Consider the following 23,673-nt stretch of genomic DNA (forward strand, 5'->3'; position numbering starts at 1 on the left):
GCTTAGGTGTACAGTGCAGTGTAGTTGAGCTTCAGAAGAAAAAAAGGTTGGCTCAGTTTTGTATTCAGCACAGTAATCATTTATTCCAGGCTTTGCTTCGAGTTGCTGCTTCCAATGGAACTGTGATACCGAGGTGAGATCATTGAGTGTTCATTGTATTTGACGTGGAGGCCTGTGGTACCGTTTGTGATTATCAAGTGAGATAATGGAGTCTTAAGCCGCAAAGCTAACCATCACAGTGCTTTGTTTATATTGAGATAAATGTACGCAATCAGTGTTCAGGTGGGTTTCTTGAGACTTGATATATACTGTTCATGAAGCCATGGATTAGTTCAGTTCTTCTCTCCTTTGTTTTGGGGTGTCTTTTTTTTTTTTTTTTTTTTCTGTAAGAAATTCCCTCTGGCTCAGGACAGTTTTCCTGGGGAATTTCCACAGAACGCATTTTACGGGCTGAGAACTGGGTGAGGTTTGGAATGTTGCAGACATTCACTGATTGTAGCAAACTGAGTGTGAAACTGATGGTAAACATTGTGATGGAAAAGTATGTTTGGTTTTGGTTTGCTTTCCAAGAAGATATTTAAAAGACACAGTTGAGCCACATGGTTTTCATAGACTCCTTTTTATGCAGTCTGTCTTTGCAAGGTGGTTTTCTTGTTGGGGATAGCCGTTGACCAGCTTGAGAACTTCACCTTTTCCCTCAATTTGCATGGTCACATTTGGTACTACTTCCTTCGAAGGCCCCATAAATGCTCCTCTGCAGACCGAGAAGCGGTATGCAGAGTGTCTGCATGATATTCTAGATGGGCTGCTTTTTCTTTCCTGGGATTACCTGATATCACAAGAAATGATTCTGTTTGAACTCTCCAGTTGAGACAATTAATTCTGACTTCCTGGGGGAGAGAGTGGTAGTGGGACGTGTGTTGGTGCGATGTCAGTCAGAGTTCCCGGGTCCGGGGCTACCCTGACTTCCTGTTTCAGAGTGAGAGATTCTCAGAGTCTGAGGATTGGGGCCCTATGGTGTTCTATTAACAATGGCGAATTTGTTCCTTGATTTGGCTCTTTCTATTAATGAAACAGTAACCTAATTAATTGTAATTAGGATGCCTCAGAGGTCTGTTTCCCTTTGAATCAATCGCTAGAGAGAATATGAGTCTAGTAAAGCCCTAGCATATTCCTCAACAAAGAAAATTGTATGCAAAATTTCTGGGTATCGCTGCAAAGTTGGAGAGCTTGTGTGGTTGATGGAACCAGTTTACTTCAGTTATGCATCATGGGGGAGGGAGTGTTACATAGTCTCCTTCTTCCTTAGACCCATTTTGGTCAATTCACTGCGACCTTTCTTGTCAAATAGAAAGAACACAAGCTATAACTCTATGCAACAGCTCCTTAGTCTGTCCTCTGTGTCTTTTTCACGGGAGTGACTATTCTTGGACCTCTTCCTGGAGGGCTGCACGCTGAATTTCTTCAATCCCTAACTCCTCTCGGCTGTGCTTTGCAGGAGAAGCTGTGCCTGAGGATGAACAGATCAATGCTAAGGACCAGAAGTCCCTGGAGCCCTGTGATAACACCCCCGTCATAGACAACATTGTTCCTGTGGTTGCTGGCATCTCTGCAGAGGAGAAGGAGAAGTATGACGAGGAGATCTCCAGTCTCTACCGACAACTGGATGATAAGGTCTGTAGTCAGAGATTATAGACCTCACACTGGTACAAAAACTAAAAGCAGCAGGTCCTAGATTTACTGGCTGGAAGCAGCTCAAGCCCCCCAGAACTGATGTAGGGCTGCAGACTGATGTTTGTGCCTGTCTTCCTAGTATTTACCCTAGCTCTTCACTGGGCAGACTCAGGGAATTGGATTCACGTGGAATGGAAACTTGATTGGAAGAGTGGAGTGTTGACCTGGGTAGACAGAGTCTTCACCTCTAGAAATTGGATGGGGCCTTATCACTGCATGAGAGTGGAGGCTGCGTGATCTTTCTTGAATTGTCCCTTGTTTTCTTCTCTGGGCCTGTCCATCACCTCTTGGAAATTCCAGCAGTGTCCCAGCTATAGGGGCAAAGGTGGTAGCTCCCAAAACTCAGGTGTGTACTTTAATTATGTAGCTCCAAGACCCTGGAATGAGGAGCCAGTAGTAGCAGCATCAGGAAGGCTGTTTTCAGGGGCATCCTCTTGAACGAAGTAGTTTGGACATGCTGGGATGTCTAATTTCATGGCAAACTTTTGGGACTCAAAGAACCATGTCAGTGCACAAACTGGAATAAAGGAAAAGAGATCTTGGAGAACACTGTATCATTCATTCCCAAAGAAGGTCGGGTTAGGAATCCCAGAGGCAAAGGAAATTAAATTGATGTTTCCTGTGATCTTGGCGTATTGCCCTTGGAATATCTAAATCCTTTCAGTGCATTTCATCAAGGTTGCCGATATTTTTAGTCTGATTTAATCTTTTATGCGGTGGTTCAGCTCAGAGTGCTCGGGGACACCTCTGGCTTGGATGAAACATCTTTGTTATGTTAACGTTGTCATTAATCTTACAGGCCTGTCTCTTCTGAGTAAAGCTCAGAGTCTGGTATCACCTTCACAAGGGAAATGTAACTGGTTGCCATAAGGAAGCTGGTTCTCTTTGTGCTTACGACTCTGGGGGTTTGCATTATAACTGCAGTGTTAAACTGGGGTCACCCTACCCTTTGGGTAACATTTAATAAGATATTCACACCGTGAGAGCTGGGTTAATTACTCTTTAGGCACTAGACATAGTTACCCTTCCATTTCTACCCAGGTGTTTTATGTAAAACCTCAAACAAAATGAGAGAAAAGGGAGATCAGTGAGTGAATAGTGTCTGTGGATTTCTCGATTTCGCCAAAGAAATGCTGTTGTTTAATAGCATTTAGAATTGATGGTTCATTTTTAGTATCCCCAGAGAATCGTGGATGCGGGGTGATAACCTGATTCCGCTCTCTAGTCTCTGTGAATAGAAGCCCGCAGTGATTGGAATTGGGAACTTTACCTTGGCACCATGAGGATTTCTCTTTGCTCTGAGGGAGACTTCAGAGTCTTGACTCCAGCTCCTGAAGTGTAGGAAATGCCAGGCCTTGGCAGTTCTCAGTTGGTAGCTGGCAGAGCTGACCCTAGAGCCTCTGCCTCCTAATGACCAACCTAGGACATTTTCTGTTATATCATTTTCCTTTAGCGTGTGTTTTGAAAACCCTGTTAAGCACACATTTTGAGATTAGCATGTGTGGTCCATCACAGGGTGATGCTGAGAGATCTGGGAGAGGACTGAGCCCCAGAGCCTCAGCCTGGGGAGGGGGGCACCAAAGCTAGTGGTTTGACCTTCATATCTCTACCCATGGATGGCCTGATTATGACTTGTCAGCTGTCATTCTTATTTGTCCTCCTCTTAAAGGTTCTAGGAGCTATTTCATGCTTCTGATGAGGTAGGTGGTGTGATACTTTTGAGAATGCATGGGTCGGGACAGGGCACCTTCATAGATTATTAGTGGCAGGGCTGAAAGTATCTAAGTCTAGATGAAAGGCTAGCCCAGGGTGGTTAGATGACTTACATCACCTGTAGGTGGCAGAGCTGCAGTGAGATTACACATCTTCTGACTCCCAGTCCGGTGCTCATCCCATTTTGGCCTTAGCCCTTGAAATGAGGAACTTTTCAGCCCTAATGAATTTGTCTAGAATGCGGTGGGAGAAAGACTATGCAGCCTCCTCCCTGCTGCCCCCTCTGTCCCTCTGTGCTGCCCCTCCAGGGGTCTAAGGACAGGTGCTCTTCCAGGGCAGCTCTGTGTGATGGAAAAACATGCACTTTATTATTATTTTTTAATACTTAATTTTTTTAATGGAAGTATAGCTGATTTACAGTGTAGTGCCAATCTCTGCTTACAGCAAAGTGACTCAGTTATACACGTATAGACATTCTTTTTTATATCCTTTTCCATTATGGTTTATCACAGGATATTGAATATAGTTCCCTGTGCTATACCGTAGGACCTTGTTGTTTATCCATCCTATATATAATAGTTTACATCTGCTAATCCCAAACTTCCAGTCCTTCCCCCACCCCTGCCTTGGCAACCACAAGTCTGTTCTCTATGTCTGTGAGTCTATTTCTGTTTTGTGGATAGGTTTATCTGTGCCATATTTTAGATTCCACATACAAGTGATATCATGTGGTATTTGTCTTTCTCTTTCTGACTTACTTCACTTAGTATGGTAATCTCTAGGTGCATCCACATTGCTGCAAATGGCATTATTTCATTCTTTTTATGGCTGAGTAGTATTCCACTGCATATATACATACCACATCTTCTTTATCCATTCATCTGTCGATGGACATTTAGGTTGTTTCCAAAAAGCATGTACTTTAGAGTCAGACCTGTGAGTTAACAATGCTGAGATGACCTGGGCCGATGACCCACCTACTGAAGATGTTTTTCTCATCTGCAACATGGAGTTCGCATCTGTTACTTTAAAAGGTTTCATTGGGGAGTTAAAGTTTCTAAGACATAGCAGATGCTCAATAAATATTGGTTTCTTTCTTTCTTTTCTGTCTCCTCCCTTTGTTTGCTTAAGGGAGAAGCCACATTATATATGGTGTCAGAGGGGTGGTGGTGCAGAGGTGGGCTGAAAGCAGAGTTGTAAGATAGGCAGCTCAGCACTGCCACTGTCTCTCTTATTCCGCATCACCTCTCCAGAGCTTCTGTACTGTTGGAGTTGTAAGAGAGGAATTAAGTGTAAGTAGAAGTAGACGTTGAACCTCATTTCACTGATTACCATTGCAACAAAAACATCTTTATAATTAAAGGTGACCAGTGACCTGTTGACGGCTCCCTTATTTTATTTCAAATACCAGAATATTTTTGAAAGGTGCCTGGAAAACCATTATCCATAGACAGATCTTAACAGTTGGCATCAGAGTGAGCCTGTGTAAACATGTTCTAAGAGATGCACTTGAATGTATAGATATAGACTGCACAGCACATCTTACTCTGAAAGTTTTGAAAATTAAAAAAGAATCACAGTAGACTATGCTAATTCCTTAGAGAAGTTTCCTTAAGAAAGGGTAAGTGTAGTTTTGGAAATGTCTCTGATGTAAGTGATTCGTGTCCTTATAATGTAATCCTTGGTCTTCATCCTTCCCAGATGGGCTAAGGGCCCTTAGATTCTCACGGTACCTCAAAAATCACTGCATCGCAGCCCTTCACCTGTCAGGAGCAAGCCTGTGTCTCAGGCGTTGGAATGAACACAGTATAAGAACAAAACACTTGCACTACTGTTTTGCTTCTCTTGTGATTTATATCACTTGTAGCTGTTGCTCATACGTCCCAGGGGAGGAGATGGTAGCTCCCCCATGTTAAACTTCTTGAGTCTTTCATGTTAAGATGTTTAATATTTATGTGCGGAGGGACATAAGCACAAAATCGTTCCTGGTAAATGGCATTCTAAGTTTATAAAGTAGAAGAGAAAATATGCCCAACATATAGTCTTCTCACTGTGGAAGTACCATTTTTGGGGGGGAGGTTTCACTCTGATATAACTTCCCTAATTCTCCTGCCAGAAATCTGACTTGAAGTAGTTTTTAGAAGCATTAAAGAATTTTAAATTGTAAAACAATTTTCAAAACTTCAGAGTAAGATGTGCTGTGCGGTCTGTATCTGTACATTCAAGTGCGTCTCTTAGAACATGTTTACACGGGCTTGATGCCAGCTGGTAAGATCTAGTCCGTGGATAATAGGTTTCCGAGCACTTTTCGGAAAATATTCTGGTATTTGAATTTTCTTATATATAAAATAGGTGAGTTGGTGTAAAAAGTTCAGTAGAAACAGGATCTCCCTGAGCAGAGAAGTAAGCCCCAAAGATGTTCTACACAAAGGAAAAGGAGATGCAGATCTCATAATGTTGGTGTTAGCATTTTCTTGCTCCCTGGAAAGCATCAAGTTGTGATTTAATCGATTTTTACATTTAATCTGATTTAAACGGTTGCACAGACACGACCAAACAGGCAGGAAGATATCCCGTGGGAAACTGAGGTTCTGCCACCTAGGCCCTTGAGTTTACCCTCTTCCCTCCCCACCCCTGGAAAAGGCAGAAAGCACAGTGCAGGTTTCTTATGGGCTGCGCGTGGAAACACCTGGGCAGCTCCTGGCACAAGGATGGACACAGCAGCACTGAACTGGATCCGACTCTGCTTGGGGTTTAGACCCCAGAAGCGTCACCACAGAGGATTTCCTCCTGTTCCTAAGGGAGAGGCACATGTGAAGCCAAGCTGTCTTTCTTCACAGGCTGTGCTTCACAATTTCGTTTGAACTCATGAAAATCTTCGTAACCAAGACCGAGTCTCGTGCGGTTAGGCCTGCTGGGTGCCTGCTGCTTTCCACACTGGGTGGACCACGCGTCTAAGGAGGGGAGAGGCAGAGGTGCCTGCACGGGGCCGCGAGGGGCCGCAGTTCTGGCTTTTGTGGCAGCAACACCTAGTGGCAGAAGTTGAGAGTGAGAAGAGTGAACTTGCCTGTGGGGAGATCCTTTCCCACTTTCATGACAGGCCAGAAAGGAAGCAATCACGTTTCTGCACACCAGCTTCCTTGAGGTTTTTTCAGACTGGTAAGAAAATTAGCTCCTAATCAAAGGGAGCTCTGTAATGCCAAAGATTAATTCTCTAGTAAATGTTTTCCAGTTTCTCCACGTAAGAGGTTTGAAGTGGAAATACTGGTCTCTTCTACCTATCAAATGGCAGTGTTCCCGGTCACAGATGTGTTTAACAAGATTTGGGACATGTATGTATTACAGTGCAGGTGGTTAGAAATTCACTCCCTTATTTTCTGAGCTAGGAGTTCACTGTTAACATCTTTAAGCTGGAGGGATAGCTCCAAAGTTCCTTTCGGTTCCCAAGCCCTTCATCGCCGATTTCTGGATGAGCAGGAATTGAGTTGAATGTGTAGGATATTGTATTTCCCAGAATATCCAGATGTTTCACTGGCTGAGCAAGGCGGGCAAAGTGGTATTTTAACCAATCTCTCTTCTGCGGGGAAGCACCACACCATTTCCTTCATCTTATCAGCCAGCTTATAGCTGGCATCCTGGTATCCAACGGTCATCCGTCGAGAAACCAGGATAGCAAAAATGACATAACCAACCACAAAAAATTAAATATGGTATTTCGTTTCAGGATGATGAAATTAACCAGCAGAGCCAGCTGGCTGAAAAGCTAAAGCAACAGATGTTGGATCAGGATGAGGTAAAGAATGCAATAAGAAAATTTTTTTATACAGTTCTTTTATGACTCTGTTGTTGATGTATGTTCCAGAAATTTAACTCGCAAAGTGTTTTTTTAAAATCACTGCATCATGTGAAAATTTCTTGGAAGATTTCCTTTCAGTGCCTGCTGAAAGCTGATTTTAGGGGAATTTAGAAAATAAATGTGACTTCCTAGAACTCTAGGGTTTTGAGAGCGCAGAGCTGGCTGCTACACAGTCTATGAAGGGCAGAAATAGAGGAGCTTGGAGGTCGGGCAAGGATGATCCTGCTTCCTCATACTCAGGGCCCAGCGCTCCTGGTTTGTGCCACTTCTGCCTTTCTTCGGCTTTGCAAATCAGACAGCTCAGGTCTTTGATATGCACCATGTTCTTGTGCTGTCTTGTAGGGAAAAAAATAGCCCCAAAACAGAAGTAGAAGGTAGAGGAGAGGAAAGCAAAGAAGATAGGGGTCCAAGTGCTGCGTTAGAATATATGTGATACGGTAACGAGGAGGGAAATTTTTTTCAGTCTCTTCCTGGATGGCATTCAGTTCTCCAGTAAATGTCTCTATTGTATTGTGTTTTGCCAAGCACTTTACAAATAGGAACCTAAGCAAAGAACAGATAGCCAATCTATCAAACACAGATGACTCGTAATTCTCTTACTGAGGCCATCTAAGTATGTTTTCTCTTTTGTGCTTTAGGGTGCTTTCTGTTTTGTTGCTAAAATGCTGTGAGTTGGATCATATGATGCAATTATAGCAAGTGGCTTAAGTTCATGGCCCCAGTCCCAGCAGCCCTCTCGTAGACATAACTCTCTCTCTAACGATCTTTTTCTCTTCCTCTTTGTTATCCTTCATCTCTCCAGGACAATGATTATGCCCTCTGCCCAAACACTTCCCTTGGCAGAAACCATATTTAACTGATTCCGCTTTTAACTAGAGTCTTCATTTGCTTTGTGTTTCCTGCCATCTTCCTCCCATTCTGTTGCTTTTCATCCCCAACTTGGTACAACTGCCTGTGATAAACTTTCCTTTTTGTTACAGTTAAAACTCTTAATATTTTTTTTCTCTACTATCAAGACAATATCTGTTCATTACAGGAAAATCAGAAAATACAGGAAGCACAAAAATAATGAAAGTATCCATAAGCTCAGTCATTCACTTTTAACTAGTGTTAATGTTTGGGATATATTCTTCTATAATCCATGATGAATATTAAGAAAAATTAGTGACTGCCCTTTTATACTGTTTTGGTCTCTAAAATCGACCTGTTTACAATGTGAAATAATGATAGTAGTAAAAAGCCATGTAAGTATTATTACAGTCCTTGGAAATTATTCCTCCTCATCCTCTGTTCAACTTGTGGAATAGCCAGCCAGCTACAAAGTGTGGTGATTTATTTATATATTTTTTTGCGGTACGCGGGCCTCTCACTGCTGTGGCCTCTCCCGTTGTGGAGCACAGGCTCCGGACGCGCAGGCTCAGCGGCCATGGCTCACGGGCCCAGCCGCTCCCGGGATCTTCCCGGACCGGGGCACGAACCCGTGTTCCCTGCATCGGCAGGCGGACTCTCAACCACTGTGCCACCAGGGAAGCCCTGTGATTTTGTTTTTGTTTTTTTTTTTTGTGTGTGTGTGTGTGTGTGTGTGTGGTGATTTTTGATGTGTAGTCAATTCTTGGAGTTAAGCCTATGTAGCTTTAAATAAGAAAGAAAGAAAGAAAAATTAGAAAGAAAGAGAAACAGATTTTCAAAACAATATGCTATTTTTTCATTTAGCATCTGGATATATAGTAGCATTTCTAGGTATCCTGAGCTTTTCACCTTATTTTCTTTTATCTGTTTTTTTAAAAAATTACTTTTTGGATAGAGCACAGAGTATAAACTCTTGAACATTCGATTCACCAGTTCCATGCCATCTAATTTCCCCAGCTTTTAGCTTCTACAAGAAGAGACTATGAGAAGATTCAGGAGGAGCTGACACGTCTCCAGATTGAAAATGAGGCAGCCAAAGATGAGGTGAAAGAAGTTCTCCAGGCCTTGGAGGAGCTGGCTGTCAATTACGACCAGAAGTCACAGGAAGTGGAGGACAAGACCAGGGCCAATGAGCAGCTGACAGATGAGCTGGCCCAGAAAACGGTTGGAGCATTTGTGTGTAGGGGGCAGGACTTCCTCAGCAGCCAATCGTGTACTTATATTAATGTTTGCTGACAGACACTGTATGTAGCAAGGCAGTTGGCTGAGTGGTTTTTCAGTGTTAGGCATAGATGCATTCTTTGAAATCCTCCAATTATTGAAATACTTTGTGTAAGTGACTTGTCCATTCCCCCCGGAACTGCATGTCAGAACTGTTTTATATCTAGGGGATTTGTAACACCAGCAGGGATGCCTTGTAGGACAGTCAAGAGAGCACAGACTTTGGAGCCAGAAAAACCCTAGCTAAAACTTTGACTTTACAACTATTAGTCCTTAGTCGAGACATTTAAACTTGAGTATTCATTTCCTTATCTGTAAAAATGGCGATAATAACATGTTCCTTTCAGGGCGTGAGAATTAGTGACAGTTTACATAAAGCACTTAGCACGGACCTGTGCATATGCTACAATCTTAGCAAATAAGTCTCAAAATATTATATTAACAGGGGAGAGTGGCTGATCTGTGGAAGGTCTGGATTTCACTCTCCTTGTTTACACCCTCCTGAATGCAGTCCATGCCTTCCCCAGAGCTTCTTATCCTCGCCTAGGACCAAGCTGTCCTGGTTTGTCTGTTGTCCTTTTCAGCCAGTGTTTCAGTCTTCACATTTCCTAATTTTCAGATTCTCCCAGCGAAAGATGCTGCAGGTTCTGCTCAGTGAGCTAGTGGCAGAGGGCCAGTGAACATTTGGTGAGGTGGCTGGTGGTGGGATGTGTCCATTTTGTCTTTTTCTACTTGGAAGATGGGTGGTGGGAAGCCGAGTGGCTGTAACTGGCTGTCCTTGGCACTTTGGCCTGGTGGCCTGGTGTCATGGGATTGTGCCCAGCCTGCTTTGTGGAAAACAGCCAGTCCTCCCAGGCAAGGGGAAGTAGCAGATGGTGCAGGAAAGCTCTGATCTGCTGACCATAGAGCTGATAGAAAATGCTCCTTACTCCATACATTCAGCTGCACGAAGGAAGACTTTTTAATGTTTCCCAAGATGGGAACTACTGCTTCTGTGGATTTTAAAAACAAAATGAAAGAAGCAGTGGTAATGCCAAAATAAAAACAAGAACCAGAGAAACAAAGCAGAAGTCACGTAGGAAAGGAGGAGACTTAGATTTTCTCTGCTTATGGTTTTCTGTCAGATTCTTTAACTAGTCCTTGGTACTAGTTGCTTCCCAAAACAATGAAATGTTTTCCATGATACAGGTTTTATTTTCGGTCAAACCAAAGTACTGCTAGACTGGTTTAGAGTGCTATTTTTAGTCGTATCATTAAAAGTCCTCTAGTAAAAATGCTCTAGTAAAAATAGCTGCATATGGAAGAATTACATGAATGTCTTTGCATTAACCTCTACAACTCCATAATTTAGGGAAATTATTTTCTTTGTTGGCTGAGTTAGTACCAAGACACCAAAAGATGGCTGTTCTGTTGGTGTTGAGAGTTTGTTAATTAAAAATATATACATTTGGGTAACATACATGAAGGATGGGAAAGGTGGATTTGTTCGTGTTTGGCAGTGAAATGGAGTGTCTGCTATATATTAAGAAGCCGTCTCCAGTTGAACCAGACCAATTTTGAAACGAGGTGAAGTGTTCAATTCAGCTTCACCGTGAAGATTAAAAGACTTTTTCTAGGTTGTTTTCGAGACTCACTAATGTCCCTTTGGGCCTCCCAGACCCATCTGTTTTGAAGCCAGATGGGAATTTGGAAGTGGTCCCAGGGAGCAGGTTTTGTTTGGAAGTGGAGGTGGGGATGCTTGCAGGTATGTTTAGACCCTGGAGAATGTGGACTGAAACAGAACATTTGGTAGGTAGGACGATATGATTACACATAATAAACGTAAGGATTCCTTTTGGGCTTTATTTATTTTTAATAGCTTATTTAATAACTGACCTGGAAATTGTTGTCTGATATGCAGACAAATGACATATCAGGCCAAGACAAATTCCTTTTCTTATCAGAGAATGCAGTGCTATACTATAGTCTGGATGAAAAAGGCTCTTGTGTTGAAATCACATGAAATGATAAAAGAACGCTATCCTACATTCTGTTGTTATTCTTTGCAGTGCCATGTGTGTGAAATTGATGAGTGACCCTTTTCATTTGTTGTTAAAATGTGTTTTGCAGACTACATTGACAACCACACAAAGAGAGCTGAGCCAGCTGCAGGAGCTTAGCAATCACCAGAAAAAGAGGGCTACGGAGATCCTGAATTTGCTGCTGAAGGATCTGGGGGAGATAGGAGGAATTATTGGCACCAATGATGTGAAGACTGTAAGCTAGCCTTTCTTGTATCCTCTCTACCTGCTCTTATAATGGCATGATTCTAAGCAAGCAGAGGCTGTGTTTTATTCTCCTGAGTATCCAGTGCTTAGCACAGTGTTTTGCATCTGCTACGCGCTTGATAATATTTGAATGAACGAACGAAGGGCTGATTGAATGACTAAGTAAATGATTGGTTAAGGAGGAGAGAAACATTTACCTTTCAATTATAGGAAATGTCCTCGAATCTTGGTTGGCCTTATGTAAGTTGGCTTATTCCTCAAAGTTGCATACCAGTGTCACAGAGGTTTGGGACTGGATACGTTAAGCAAAAGTTCTACCCTCAGAAACGTTTCTCCTTTTCTATGAGAATGCAACAGAGTGAAAATCGCCAACCCATCAGTATGAATTAGGAGAGCTTTCAGCTGGAAGTAATAGGATTCTAACAGTGGCTTAAAAAAATAAAGCCACATTTAATTATTCACAATATGAGAAGTCTAGAATCTTGTTATTTCAGGTTGTGATCTGCATTCACCTGGGAACTTGTTTGAGCTATAGACTCTCAGGCCCACCTCAGACCTACGGAATTAGAATTTTCATTTTAACAAGATTCCCCAGGTCATTCTTATGCTTCTTGAAGTTTTAGAAGCAAAATTTGGTTTGTTGCAGTATCTCAACAATGTCGGGCATCCAGGCCTTTTCTTTATTTTGTTTCTGCTTTCCTCAGCCTATTGCCTTTTCACATCTATAGATTTTTATCTCAAGGTAGCAAGATAGCGTCCATAGCACCAATTATCACAACCCCACACAACCACATCCAAGGCAGGATGGGCTGCAAAGGCAGCCAGCTTTCATGCAGGAGGGAACTATAATCCTAGAAATCCCCAATAGACGTCCCCTTATACATTATAAAGGCCGGAATTGGGTCACACGGTCACCTCAAACTTCAAGGGAAGCTGGGAAAGCAAAGAGAAATAGTATTACTATAATGGGCTTAAACTAACCCTGATTAACCCCTTGGGTGGTGCAGCTTGGTGTAGCAAGGATGTAAGGGAGATGGGGAGAAAGAGGGTGGTGTAACGTTGTCTATGAGTTAGGAATAGAGAGAAAAGAGAATAAACGATGTTATCATCTGAGAACAATGAACAATTTGCCACAATATAGAGAGGACGTTGGAAAATAAGAAAGTGACATTAAACAAAATAGCTTTATTGAGGTATAATTGACGGAAAGTAAGCTGCACATATTTAAAGTATACAGTTTGAGAAGTTTTGACATATGTATACACTCATGAAATCATCCCCACAATAAGATAATGAGCATGTCTGCCACCTCCAGAAGTGTGTAGGGCTATTTCTGGTCTCTCTAGTCTATTTCAGTGATCTAATCTTTATGCTGTACCACACTGTTTTGATTACCATAGCTTTATATGAACTCAGCGCCTTCTGGGGAGTATCCATTGATTAAACGTGTGTGGATTTTATCCAGCCAGGGAATAGTGTTATAGTATTCAGCTTCGTCACAGGTCCCTAAAACCAAATTCTTAGAGTTTAGCCCTTCAGCCTTTAAAAGGCCAAATTCTACGTCAGTCTGCTCTGTGGGAATACTCAGGTTTTGAGTTGAGTTTGTTAAATACTAGTGAAGCCTCCCCAAATTACTTTCGTTTATTGACATTTCTGGGAAACATTGAAAGTCCTCCTTCGATGGTATAACAGATCTAGGTTTAGAGTATATGGCTTCTTGTAAACCCAGTCATTCTTTCATGGAACCTATATTGTAACTGAATATTTCATGAATCTTTGCAAATGAATCTAATTTTAGCGTAGAATTCTTAGGTACTATAAGATTGATCCTTTCCAGTTTAGTGATTTTGTATTTGAGGATTTATTTTTAGAAGCATATATTGGTGTTGAGCTATAGACTTCTGAGGTTGGGGTGATTAAATGGCCCTTGCAATGTGAAGGTACAGTTGATTTATGGGAAGTTGGCGCCTGCTGCTGATAATGATAAAGGAAGATATTTTTATGCTAAGTTCTAAAATAGAGCTGATGAAAAATGCTAATGAAATCAAGGAGTGTCCGGGTGCTTTGGAATTTAAAAAAAAAAGAGTCCTTACCTTTGGGATATGAAGTATGATTGAGATTATTTTTTAAATACTTTCAATGTTTTTAAGTTATTTTTGGATTCCAGAAATCGGATGCCCTAGTTAATTTCATTGGTAACTAAGTTCATTGATAACTTTCACTTATATAGCATCATATTCTTAATTGTTCTGGTTTTTTTTCTTACAATTATGATTTAATCATTAGGGCAATGAGAGCTAAAGGGGAGGAATTATGAGACTTTGGGCAAGTTACTTTACTTCTCTCGGTTTCATTTTCCTAGTTTGTAAAATGACAAGATGAGGGGCTTCCCTGGTGGTGCAGTGGTTAAGAATCTGCCTGCCAATGCAAGGGACACGGGTTCGAGCCCTAGTCCGAGAAGATCCCACATGCCGTGGAGCAACTAAGTCCGTGTGCCACAACTTCTGAGCCTGTGCTCAAGAGCCCGCAAGCCACAACTACTGAGCCCACGTGCCTAGAGCCCGTGCTCTGCAACAAGAGAAGCCACGACAATGAGAAGCCTGCGTACCGCAATGAAGTGTAGCCCGTGCACAGCAACGAAGACCCAACGCAGCCAAAAATAAAAACAAACAAATAAATAAGTAAAATTAAAAAAAAAAAGGCAAGATGAGTCCAGATTATCTTGAAGGTTGTCAGCTCAGGAATTGCATGAGTTATGTGTATATTTCTTAGATCTGTCATTGTGGGTACAGATACTTTTCTTACTGATTATGAGTATTCAACTGATATAATTCTTTTGATCTAAAAAAACGAGATCAAGGAAATCTTTTTCGGTGATCTTGTATTTTTATTCCTAACATGTTGTTCGGTCCCCACAAGGTCCCTCCTAATAGTGCTCTGGGGTGAGAGGGAAAGATAGGTGTTGGAGTCTCCCTCAGTCCTCAGTTCCAGGATATGACAGGCCTAAACAGCAAGGAAACAGAAGAACCCATATTCCTCCAGCTCAATCACATCTGGAAACATTTTCAGAGCCCAGGCAATACTTTAAGTCAACAAAACAAGATGAGAGCAGCTGATGACAAGATGAGCCTAGTGTTGACTTTATTCAGGTTTATTAGCGAGCCTCCCCTTCCTTTCATGTTCCGATGTCACCGGTCTTTCTTTAAAACGAAGATTTCCAGATTCCTAGCCACAGGCAGAATAGCAGGTTGAGGTAGAGTGAACGAGATGGATTGGATTAGCTGCCTAATTTTCTTTCGACCTCAGGTCTGGCTGAGGTGGAGGTGAAGAAGTTCAAGCAGGTGACACAGACCCTGGGGCCCGGCTCCATCAGGGACCTGACTATGGGTGGACCAGAGATGCAGATAAAACTGCTCCAGATCCTGGGTCTGAAGTCAGTCTTCATCACCGACAGCTCCCTTTCCACCAACTTCTTCAACACAGCCTGGGGTCTGCTGGGGCTGGGGTCTGAGGTCCAGTCCCCAGCCAGAAGGGTAACTGGGGTCCCCACCCCCAGGACAGCTTGCTTCTTCAGTCCCCTCTTGCCCCTCAAGCTCTTGGAAGCAACTGTGTCATACCTTAGCTCTGTACTGCACTTATAAATAAACCTGACGATTCTGAGCACTTTTTTTTTTAAAGGAGTTTTTAAAGTCCCATTATGACTTTTAGGTCTTAGAATGTGAACAGTCACCTCACTTACCTTTTACTTGACCTAGAAATGGCACCTTGCTCAGCTGCTCCATGCTCTAGAGTCGTGGGGTGGGCGTGGGGGTGGCTCCTTCCATACAGGCAGGATGGAAGGAGAGGCAGCCTCTTCTGCTGGATTAGTCATCCATACTGGATCGCACAGTCCAGTACGTACAGTGGAGTCATTGTCAGACCCGGGGAGAGTTATGAAATAATAGCGCAGCAGCAAACTCTGATTCTTCTTTTCGAAATAACAGTATGTACTGGAATTACTGAAAACTCGGAACTAAACATGACTAAATATATGAACTCATAAGTGGTAGGAAACCTTACAGTTAAAACCATTTGTTTGGAGTATTATTTTTTTCCATCAGGTGTGGATTCAGAATCTCCTTTTAGACCTCCTAGGACAAGTGTAGGCTTCAGAAGTTGTGGTTCTGGCTTGGGGGAAGAAATATCCAGCTCTCACTTTGGAGGGAGCCCATTATTGTACATTTTTTTCACTCTTGCCCGATTCACATGGCACCTGGGCATAGCATACAAAGTGTCCTCATCTAAGGAGAGCCTTAGAGGAGGAGGTGTTTGTTCCCTGCTCATGATGCTCTACCTCTTGGTTCAGCAATGTTTTCCCACCAGGAGATGGTGTAGGTTGTGAATTCCACATGAAAGAGATGGATGTCCCCTTACCTTTATACAGAAAGACAATAAGCAGGCACACCTGGTCAGGCTAAAGAATGAGCTTCTCATCTCTGTTCCACGTTGGACCAGTCACAAAGGCAGAAGGACAAAACCGAACTTAAAGATGGAGGGATTTTCTCACCCGTTACCTCCATAGTATTGGATTATAAAAGGAATGTAATGAGGAGTGGTGTTGCTAGGCAAATCGTTGGCAGTCAGAAATGTAACTAACTGATTAGCGAGAACCTCCACCAAAGTAAGATGGAGTCAGATATTGATGCTCGTGGATTTTCTTGCTGTTAACATAGATTCTGCATTGTGTTGACGGACACTGGAGTCATTTAACAAATACTGTTGTGGAATTTTTAGGGGAAGGTTGACACCAAATTACAGGCACTCAGCACTGTCTAGCGTATTTCCTATCTGCTACCAATTTTCCAGTTGATACACGATTCCATATTCCTAGCTCTTAAATGTTTACTGAAAAAATAGTCATACGATGAGTTAATGACGGTAATAATGACAAAAGTGGGCAGCAAATTGTGGAACATCAAAAAACCGTAGTTGGAATCATTGTCTTAGAACCAACTGAAGCCTCTGTTCACGGGCTGGGTACTGGACAGGGCTCTTGTTTTCTCCTGAGGTGCTAGGATGCCCTCTGGTGGTTAAACAAAATATTCACACAGTTGCTTTGCTCCTGTGGTCAGTTGCCCTTCAAGACCATCTCTGCTTCTCAGCAAATGGGTTTTTATCCCAAGTAGCTTGCTGCAGTGTTTGTTTCCAGTAGAACTCTGAAAATTAGACAACAAACATGAGATGGTACAGGAATGCTGGTTGTCAGAATCTTTTCTTCTAAAGGTGGATTTACATTGTTATTCTTAGGTGATCTAGATTCCTGTGTGCTTGGAAGGGACAGTTGGGTAGAGGCAGGGAAACAGATGGGTAGTACTGAGAAGTTATGCAGGAAAATTTTCATCCAGAGGTACTTTTGGTAATAGCACATTCTTAGTCATTAGATTTTTTATTTAATCGAAGACTACATAGAAAATCCTTTTTATTTCAACCCTTGCTTATGGAAACATATTCAAGCTATTAGACTGCTTGCCTCTCTGGATAGCAGCTTATAGAGAACATAATTGAAATTTTGATTTGACTTCTTATGGGGACTCAGAGTCACCTTAGGAACACTGGGCTTTGCTGCTGTTCCAGAGATGTAAGGTGTAAGACATTGAATGGAACACCTCTTCAGAGTTATCTCTTTTTAAAATTTCAGTGTCTTTTTCTTCTATCATCTCTTTTATCCTAAAAATCAGTTGTAATGAAAAACCTGGTTAATTGAAGATTATGTTAGTAGAGGATTTATTTATTTTTGGCTGCATTGGGTCTTCGTTGCTGTGCGCGGGCTTTCTCTAGTTGTGGCGAACGGGGGGCTACTCTTGGTTGCGGTGCATGGGCTTCTCATCGCGGAGGCTTCTCTTTGTTGCGGAGCACGGGCTCTAGGCGCGTGGGCGTCAGTAGTTGTGGCTCATGGGCTCTAGAGCGCAGGCTCAGTAGTTGTGGCGCACGGGCTTAGTTGCTGTGTGGCTTTTGGGATCTTCCTGGACGAGGGCTCGAACCTGTGTCCCCTGCATTGACAGGCGGATTCTTAACAACTGCACCACCAGGGAAGCCCCCAGTAGAGGTTTTTAATTGAAAGTTTTACCCGAGGGTTCAGAGAACTTGGGGTTGAACGTATAGTACTTTTTAGAGAAAAATTCTCAGCTTGTGGTCCTCCAATTAGGGTTTCTTAACCAGAAATCCACAGACATCTTGAGTTCCCATGCACAGGTTTCAGGGCCCCCATGAACCTCTGGAAATTGTAGGCATAGTTGAGTGTGTTCCCTCCTGTGCTCAGTTGGCAGATGTGAACGGAGTCATCGAGGAGGAATTCACCATGGCCCGGCTGTACATCAGCAAGATGAAGTCGGAGGTTAAATCTCTGGTGAACCGCAGTAAACAGCTCGAGAGCGCCCAGATGGACTCCAACAGGAAGATGAACGCCAGTGAGCGGGAGCTGGCAGCCTGCCAGCTGCTCATCTCCCAGGTAGGCCACGCCTTTCTTCCTCATTTCACACCCTTGTGCTCTGGAAAATCTGCTTCCTCCGTGCTCTTACTGGGGCCCGATGGTGCATAACAGGGATAGCTGATGGACTTTGCTTTACGTAAGACTTGTCCATGGCCTCCTAGGCAATGACAGCCCAGGCTTATTTCTTAAGGCTAGGTTTAGTTGTGTGAATTACATGGATTACCTTCAGTCCCTGTTTAAAGGATGTGTCTATATATCTTTATCTAGCTAAGTAGGTAGGTAGGTAGGATAGATAGAGATATGTAATGAATGGACAAGACTGGGTGGCATCTAAAACTCCTATCAGCTAAGACAACATTCTTTCGTCTTTTAATCTCTACCACAGGTCCAATTTAATATGGGACAACAGAAACTACCATCACTACTACTATTATTAATAGTAGTAGCAGTTAACATTCTACTGAGTGCTTACAACGCACCATATACTATGTTAAGCACTTTACGTGCATTCTCTTACTTGATCTTTTCTTTTTTTTTTTTTTTTTTTTTTTTTGCTGTACGCGGGCTTCTCACTGCTGTGGCCTCTCCCGTTGTGGAGCACAGGCTCCGGACGTGCAGGCCCAGCGGCCATGGCTCACGGGCCCAGCCGCTCCGCGGCACGGGGGATCCCCCCGGACCGGGGCACGAACCCGTGCCCCTTTCATCGGCAGGCGGACTCCCAACCACTGCGCCACCAGGGAAGCCTGCAGGTTTTATTATTGTTCCTGCTTTTTTAAATAAGGAAAATGAGACTTGAAAGGTTAAATATACTGTCCAAACTCAGATAGCCAGTGAAAGGCGGAGCTGGGACTCGAACCAAACTGTGTGTGAACTCAAAGCCTTGAAGGAATCTTCAAGCTCCTGGGGCATATGTCATCCCCTCAATGAGTAAGGCTACTCTTCTTCCATTAGAAGGGTATTTCCATTTTAGTAAGGTGGTTTCAGAAAATAGCAGCCTCGTTTCTGACCTGCCACTGATACCTGAGCTTGGTGTTTGGGCTTGAGGCTTCTGTGAGTGGTCCAGTGTGTGCTCCTCACTGCCTTAGCCCAGGTATTAAAACAGCTGAAGTCATTTGGGGTAAACAGAGACCAGTATGGAATGGCGCATCAGACAGTGCTGAGAAACAGACAAAAGCATACTTCATCCTGTACGCTTTTAAACATAGGGATGTGTCATCATAGAACCATCTCCTTGTCTCCTACCATAATCATCTAAGGGATGCAAATTAAAACATCAAGTTTCCATTTTATAAATAACATAATAAGCAAAGATGTATTAATATTTGAGAGATTATTCAGTGCTGGTGTGTGATAGTGAAATTTATTGAGAAAAGTATAATTTGGGCAGTCCATTTGGAAAGGACCTTGGGAATCAAAAACCATAAAAATGTAAGTATACTTTGGTCCAGTAATTTCACTTATAGCATTTTTCATTGATAATGAAAATTTTTCATTTCATATGGTATTATCATTCCCTGATTAAAAATATTAGCATTTATATGGAAGATGTTTAGTGCAGTATTACTTTCATTTTAATTAAATAAAATAGGCAACTATCTATTGAGAGACTAATAACATAAAGTGACATGGAAGGATTTATGCAGCTCTTACAAAAAACTGATAAAAACCAGTCATTTGGAAAGTATAATTATATAAAGTTAAGTAAAAATGAAAATGCTGAGTTACAGATCTATGCTATGCCTTGCAACTTGGCAAAATAGGCATTCATATAGATAAGACCAGGAATATAGGGGAACATGGTTAATAAATTAGAGTGGTTCATGGGTGAAATTTATACTACTTTTTCTGTATTTGCTTTACTGTTTGACTTTTTTTTTTTTTTTGCGGTACGCGGGCCTCTCACTGTTGTGGCCTCTCCCGTTGCGGAGCACAGGCTCCGGACGCGCAGGCTCAGCGGCCATGGCTCACGGGCATAACCGCTCCACGGCATGTGAGATCCTCCCGGACCGGGGCACGAACCCGTGTCCCCTGCATCGGCAAGCGGACTCTGAACCACTGTGCCACCAGGGAAGCCCTGTTTGACATTTTTATAATTTGTGAAAGTTGAGAGGAAAAACACTAAACATTAGGACATGGTACACCTCAAGTCTGATTTCCAGATCACCTGTTACACTGAGAGCATGTGCTTCCGGAGGCCCCTAATATTTGGAGGCCAAGGCAAGAGCACAGACAGAGGCCCTGCGGCCTGCAGCCCAGTGTCTCTCCTTCCATCTGGATGTACCAGCCTCCATGTCCAAGTCGAGTCCCTTCTGCACGTTCTGTGAACTGATGGAAGTGTGTAACTGGGTCAGCTGTAATCTATGTAAATGGATGATGGGAGCTACACTGCTGGTCCTGGGAGTGGCCTTAGGGCCATTGGCGTAAGGAGTTTCTAGTTTCCCAGACTCACTGTGGTCTAGAAGAGGATGTGGGCTCCAGGTGGGCACGCTCCCTTGGCATATGAACTTTGCTCAGTGGAGTGGGATGCAGCCAGAGGACCGCCCAAGTGGGGTGCTCTAAAGTGTAGGGCCCAGGACAGTTGCCCAGATCTTACAGTGACACTCACTCAGGGTATATGAGATCAGAGTCAAGAATATTAGGGCGGTTTTAGTTAGGCAGTGCTTTCTGCATTAGCAACAAATACAGTTTTCCATTAGGTGCTATTTTGTACTCTGCTACAATTTACATAAAGCCAAAGATTCAGCCATAACTGCCTGGGGTTCAAAATAAGAGAAATCTTGCCTCTTTATTTTCTGACATGATCTAAGGAATCTGACAAAATATTTCCAGCTAAAATGCTGTTATCTCCTTTGTTTACACTCATCCTTGTCACCAAAAGCTATGCTTATAAAACAACTGTTCCAACAGGGTCCCATTTCCCAGAGGTTATTTCGTTAGATTAGAGCTCAGTCTCCAGAGTGTTCCTGCCTAAATATGAACCCTGTAGATCTGGAGGGGGGAGTGTTTGCATATTTCCATCTGCCTAGAAGTGACGACTGTCCCTAGTCAGTCACGAGCTCTCATTCATTCATTCACACCATTATTATTTATTAACTCTATTTTCATGGAGCTAACAAGTAGGAAAAAAAAATAGATAAATCAAGCAGAAGTTAGGTGCTATAAGAAAATGTCGGGGCCTGAGTGATAAGGTTCCAGCCAGGACCATGTCTGGGAGGGTGCTGGGGAGAGCTTCCTAGGGAGAGGAAAATGTAAATGCAAAGTCCCCGAGACAGGAATCGGTGCGTTTGAGAGACAGAAAAAGAAAAGACATCATATTTGAGTTCCAAAAAAGAAATCCAGAGGTGCAGTTTCAAAGAACGAAGCCCTCAGCCTGGACGTTTTCCCAGTCCCTTTCTCTCCGGCACACTCTGTTTTCTGTAAGGAGGAAAAGCAGCTTGGGCTTCGGTATCTCACTTAAGAGGACAGTGAGGAAGGGCACGGCCATGAGTGGGTCTGTGGGGAACGAAGCAGAGAAGCACATGGAAGAAAAAGGACAGATCCCAAACAAAGGGCAGAATATGCACCATTTGGGTGCTGGGACTCAGAAAAAGGACTCAAGAACTCCTCCTCTCTTGCGTTGTCCCATCAGACAGTCCCGGGCGAGCCAGGGTGGCCACTTGCTAGTCATTCACTGCTCCCTTTTATCTGTTCGCTTGTTTAAAGCATGAAGCCAAGATCAAATCCCTGACAGACTACATGCAGAACATGGAGCAGAAGAGGAGGCAGCTGGAAGAGTCCCAAGACTCGCTCAGTGAAGAGCTGGCCAAGCTCCGAGCCCAAGGTGAGTAACTGACCGCTTTGCAGGTGTCTGACTCTCAGCCTAAATCAGACACTCTCTGGTTGGCTGGACTCATGATGTTTAATTTTGCTCGATTAAAGCATTTCTAGGTCTACTGAAAACAATGGCATAATTGGGCGGGGGCGGGGAGGGGAGAGAAACGTCTAGAAGACTGCCCCCACCCCATATCTGCTCCTCTTGCCATTTTCCCTCAGTCCACCCTGCTGCCCAAGTCAGAATCCTCTCCCTTCTTTACCTCCTGCGTCCAGTCTGTCCCCAAGGCCTGTCCATTCGACCTGCCAGGGGCTTCTCTGGTTCTGCTCTTCTCCGTCTTCACTGTCGCTGTCCTTAATCCTAGTTAAGAATTGTGGCCATGTCCATCTACCGAGGAGCTCATCTCCAGCCTGCTCTAGGCTGACCACTGTGCTGTATTCCAAAGGAGGATTCCAAAATCAAGTTCTACCTCGTGTCCAACCCCAAGCCTCTGACCCTTCCCTGGTGTCCTGTTGCTCTTAATATAAAGCCTGAACTTGCACCCATGGCTTACCTGCATCCCCCATCCTTTTTTTTTTTTTTTTTTTTTTTTTTGCGGTACGCGGGCTTCTCACTGTTGTGGCCTCTCCCGTTGCGGAGCACAGGCTCCGGACGCGCAGGCCCAGCGGCCATGGCTCACGGGCCCAGCCGCTCCGCGGCATGTGGGATCTTCCCGGACTGGGGCACGAACCCGTGTCCCCTGCATCAGCAGGCAGACCTTCAACCACTGTGCCACCAGGGAAGCCCCATCCCTCATCCTTTGAACAAGCTTTTCCTTTGCCAGGCAGCCTCCTGACCCCCTTTGTTGAGGGAAGTGCCCAACACATAGGAAGCACTCAATGAATGTGAATAAATAGAAGAGATTTGAGAGAAATGACTAGAAATGTAGAAATCAGAACAGGATTAAGAATGTAGGTGTTGTGGTGAAACGGGAACACACAGATCATATTATGAGTTGCAACGAAAACTGGTAGAGTCCCTTTGGAAAGCATTTTGAAAATACATATTAATAATTCTAACACTTCTCATACCTTTTGCTCCTCAAATCTCATATATTCATTGCAGAATTATTTATACTAGTGAAAAAAAAAAGGAAAGGAAGCCACCTAAATGTCCAAGAGTTAAATGAACTATGGTATGTTGTTTAAAAGAACAATTTTTTTCATCTTGGAGATGAAGGCCATGCAGCAGTGCTTATAATGCATTAGATTAAACATCATAATATGTAATTTCGTCTTTACTGTGGTTATAACATTTAAAAATCAATAGATGCTATGTTCCAAGGCCTGTAAATTAATATTTGAAAGGAAATGGTTTTGATAGGATAATAGGATTGGCGATGATGCTATCCTTTTTAATGTCCTTTATTGTTGTAGAGTCATTTGCCCAGTAAATACATGTTGCTTCAAATGCCAAAGTAAATTAACGATGAAAGAGAGCACACTCACCCCCACTTTGACCTTGTAAGGTTTTCTTTATGTCATAGGGGGTGTTAGGAACAGAACGCTCCACCCAAAACTTGACATGGAAAAGAACTTTTCCCTCTGGTAAATGGCTTCTGCAGTGGTGCCACTGAGTGGAAATGGAATCAAAGCAAGAAGAGCTGAAATGAAGTGAAACAGACTAGAGAGAATACTTAATGACTTGAATGTCA

General features: G+C 43.1%; 1 protein-coding gene across 1 annotated transcript in view; it reads left to right on the forward strand.

Moving 5' to 3' along the window:
* KIF5C (kinesin family member 5C) overlaps positions 1-23,673 on the forward strand; it is a gene marked incomplete at both ends in the record, with an annotated part of 148,726 nt that overhangs the window by 109,433 nt on the left and 15,620 nt on the right. The window contains 6 exons of the mRNA XM_082840740.1: positions 1,499-1,674; positions 7,172-7,240; positions 9,170-9,376; positions 11,543-11,689; positions 17,999-18,187; positions 21,872-21,989. Of these exons, the coding sequence (XP_082696866.1) occupies positions 1,499-1,674; positions 7,172-7,240; positions 9,170-9,376; positions 11,543-11,689; positions 17,999-18,187; positions 21,872-21,989 (906 nt within the window). The remainder of the gene's footprint in view (positions 1-1,498; positions 1,675-7,171; positions 7,241-9,169; positions 9,377-11,542; positions 11,690-17,998; positions 18,188-21,871; positions 21,990-23,673) is intronic.

Source organism: Leucopleurus acutus (assembly GCF_964270905.1).
Source record: "Leucopleurus acutus genome assembly, chromosome: 6".
NCBI lineage: Eukaryota > Metazoa > Chordata > Mammalia > Artiodactyla > Delphinidae > Leucopleurus > Leucopleurus acutus.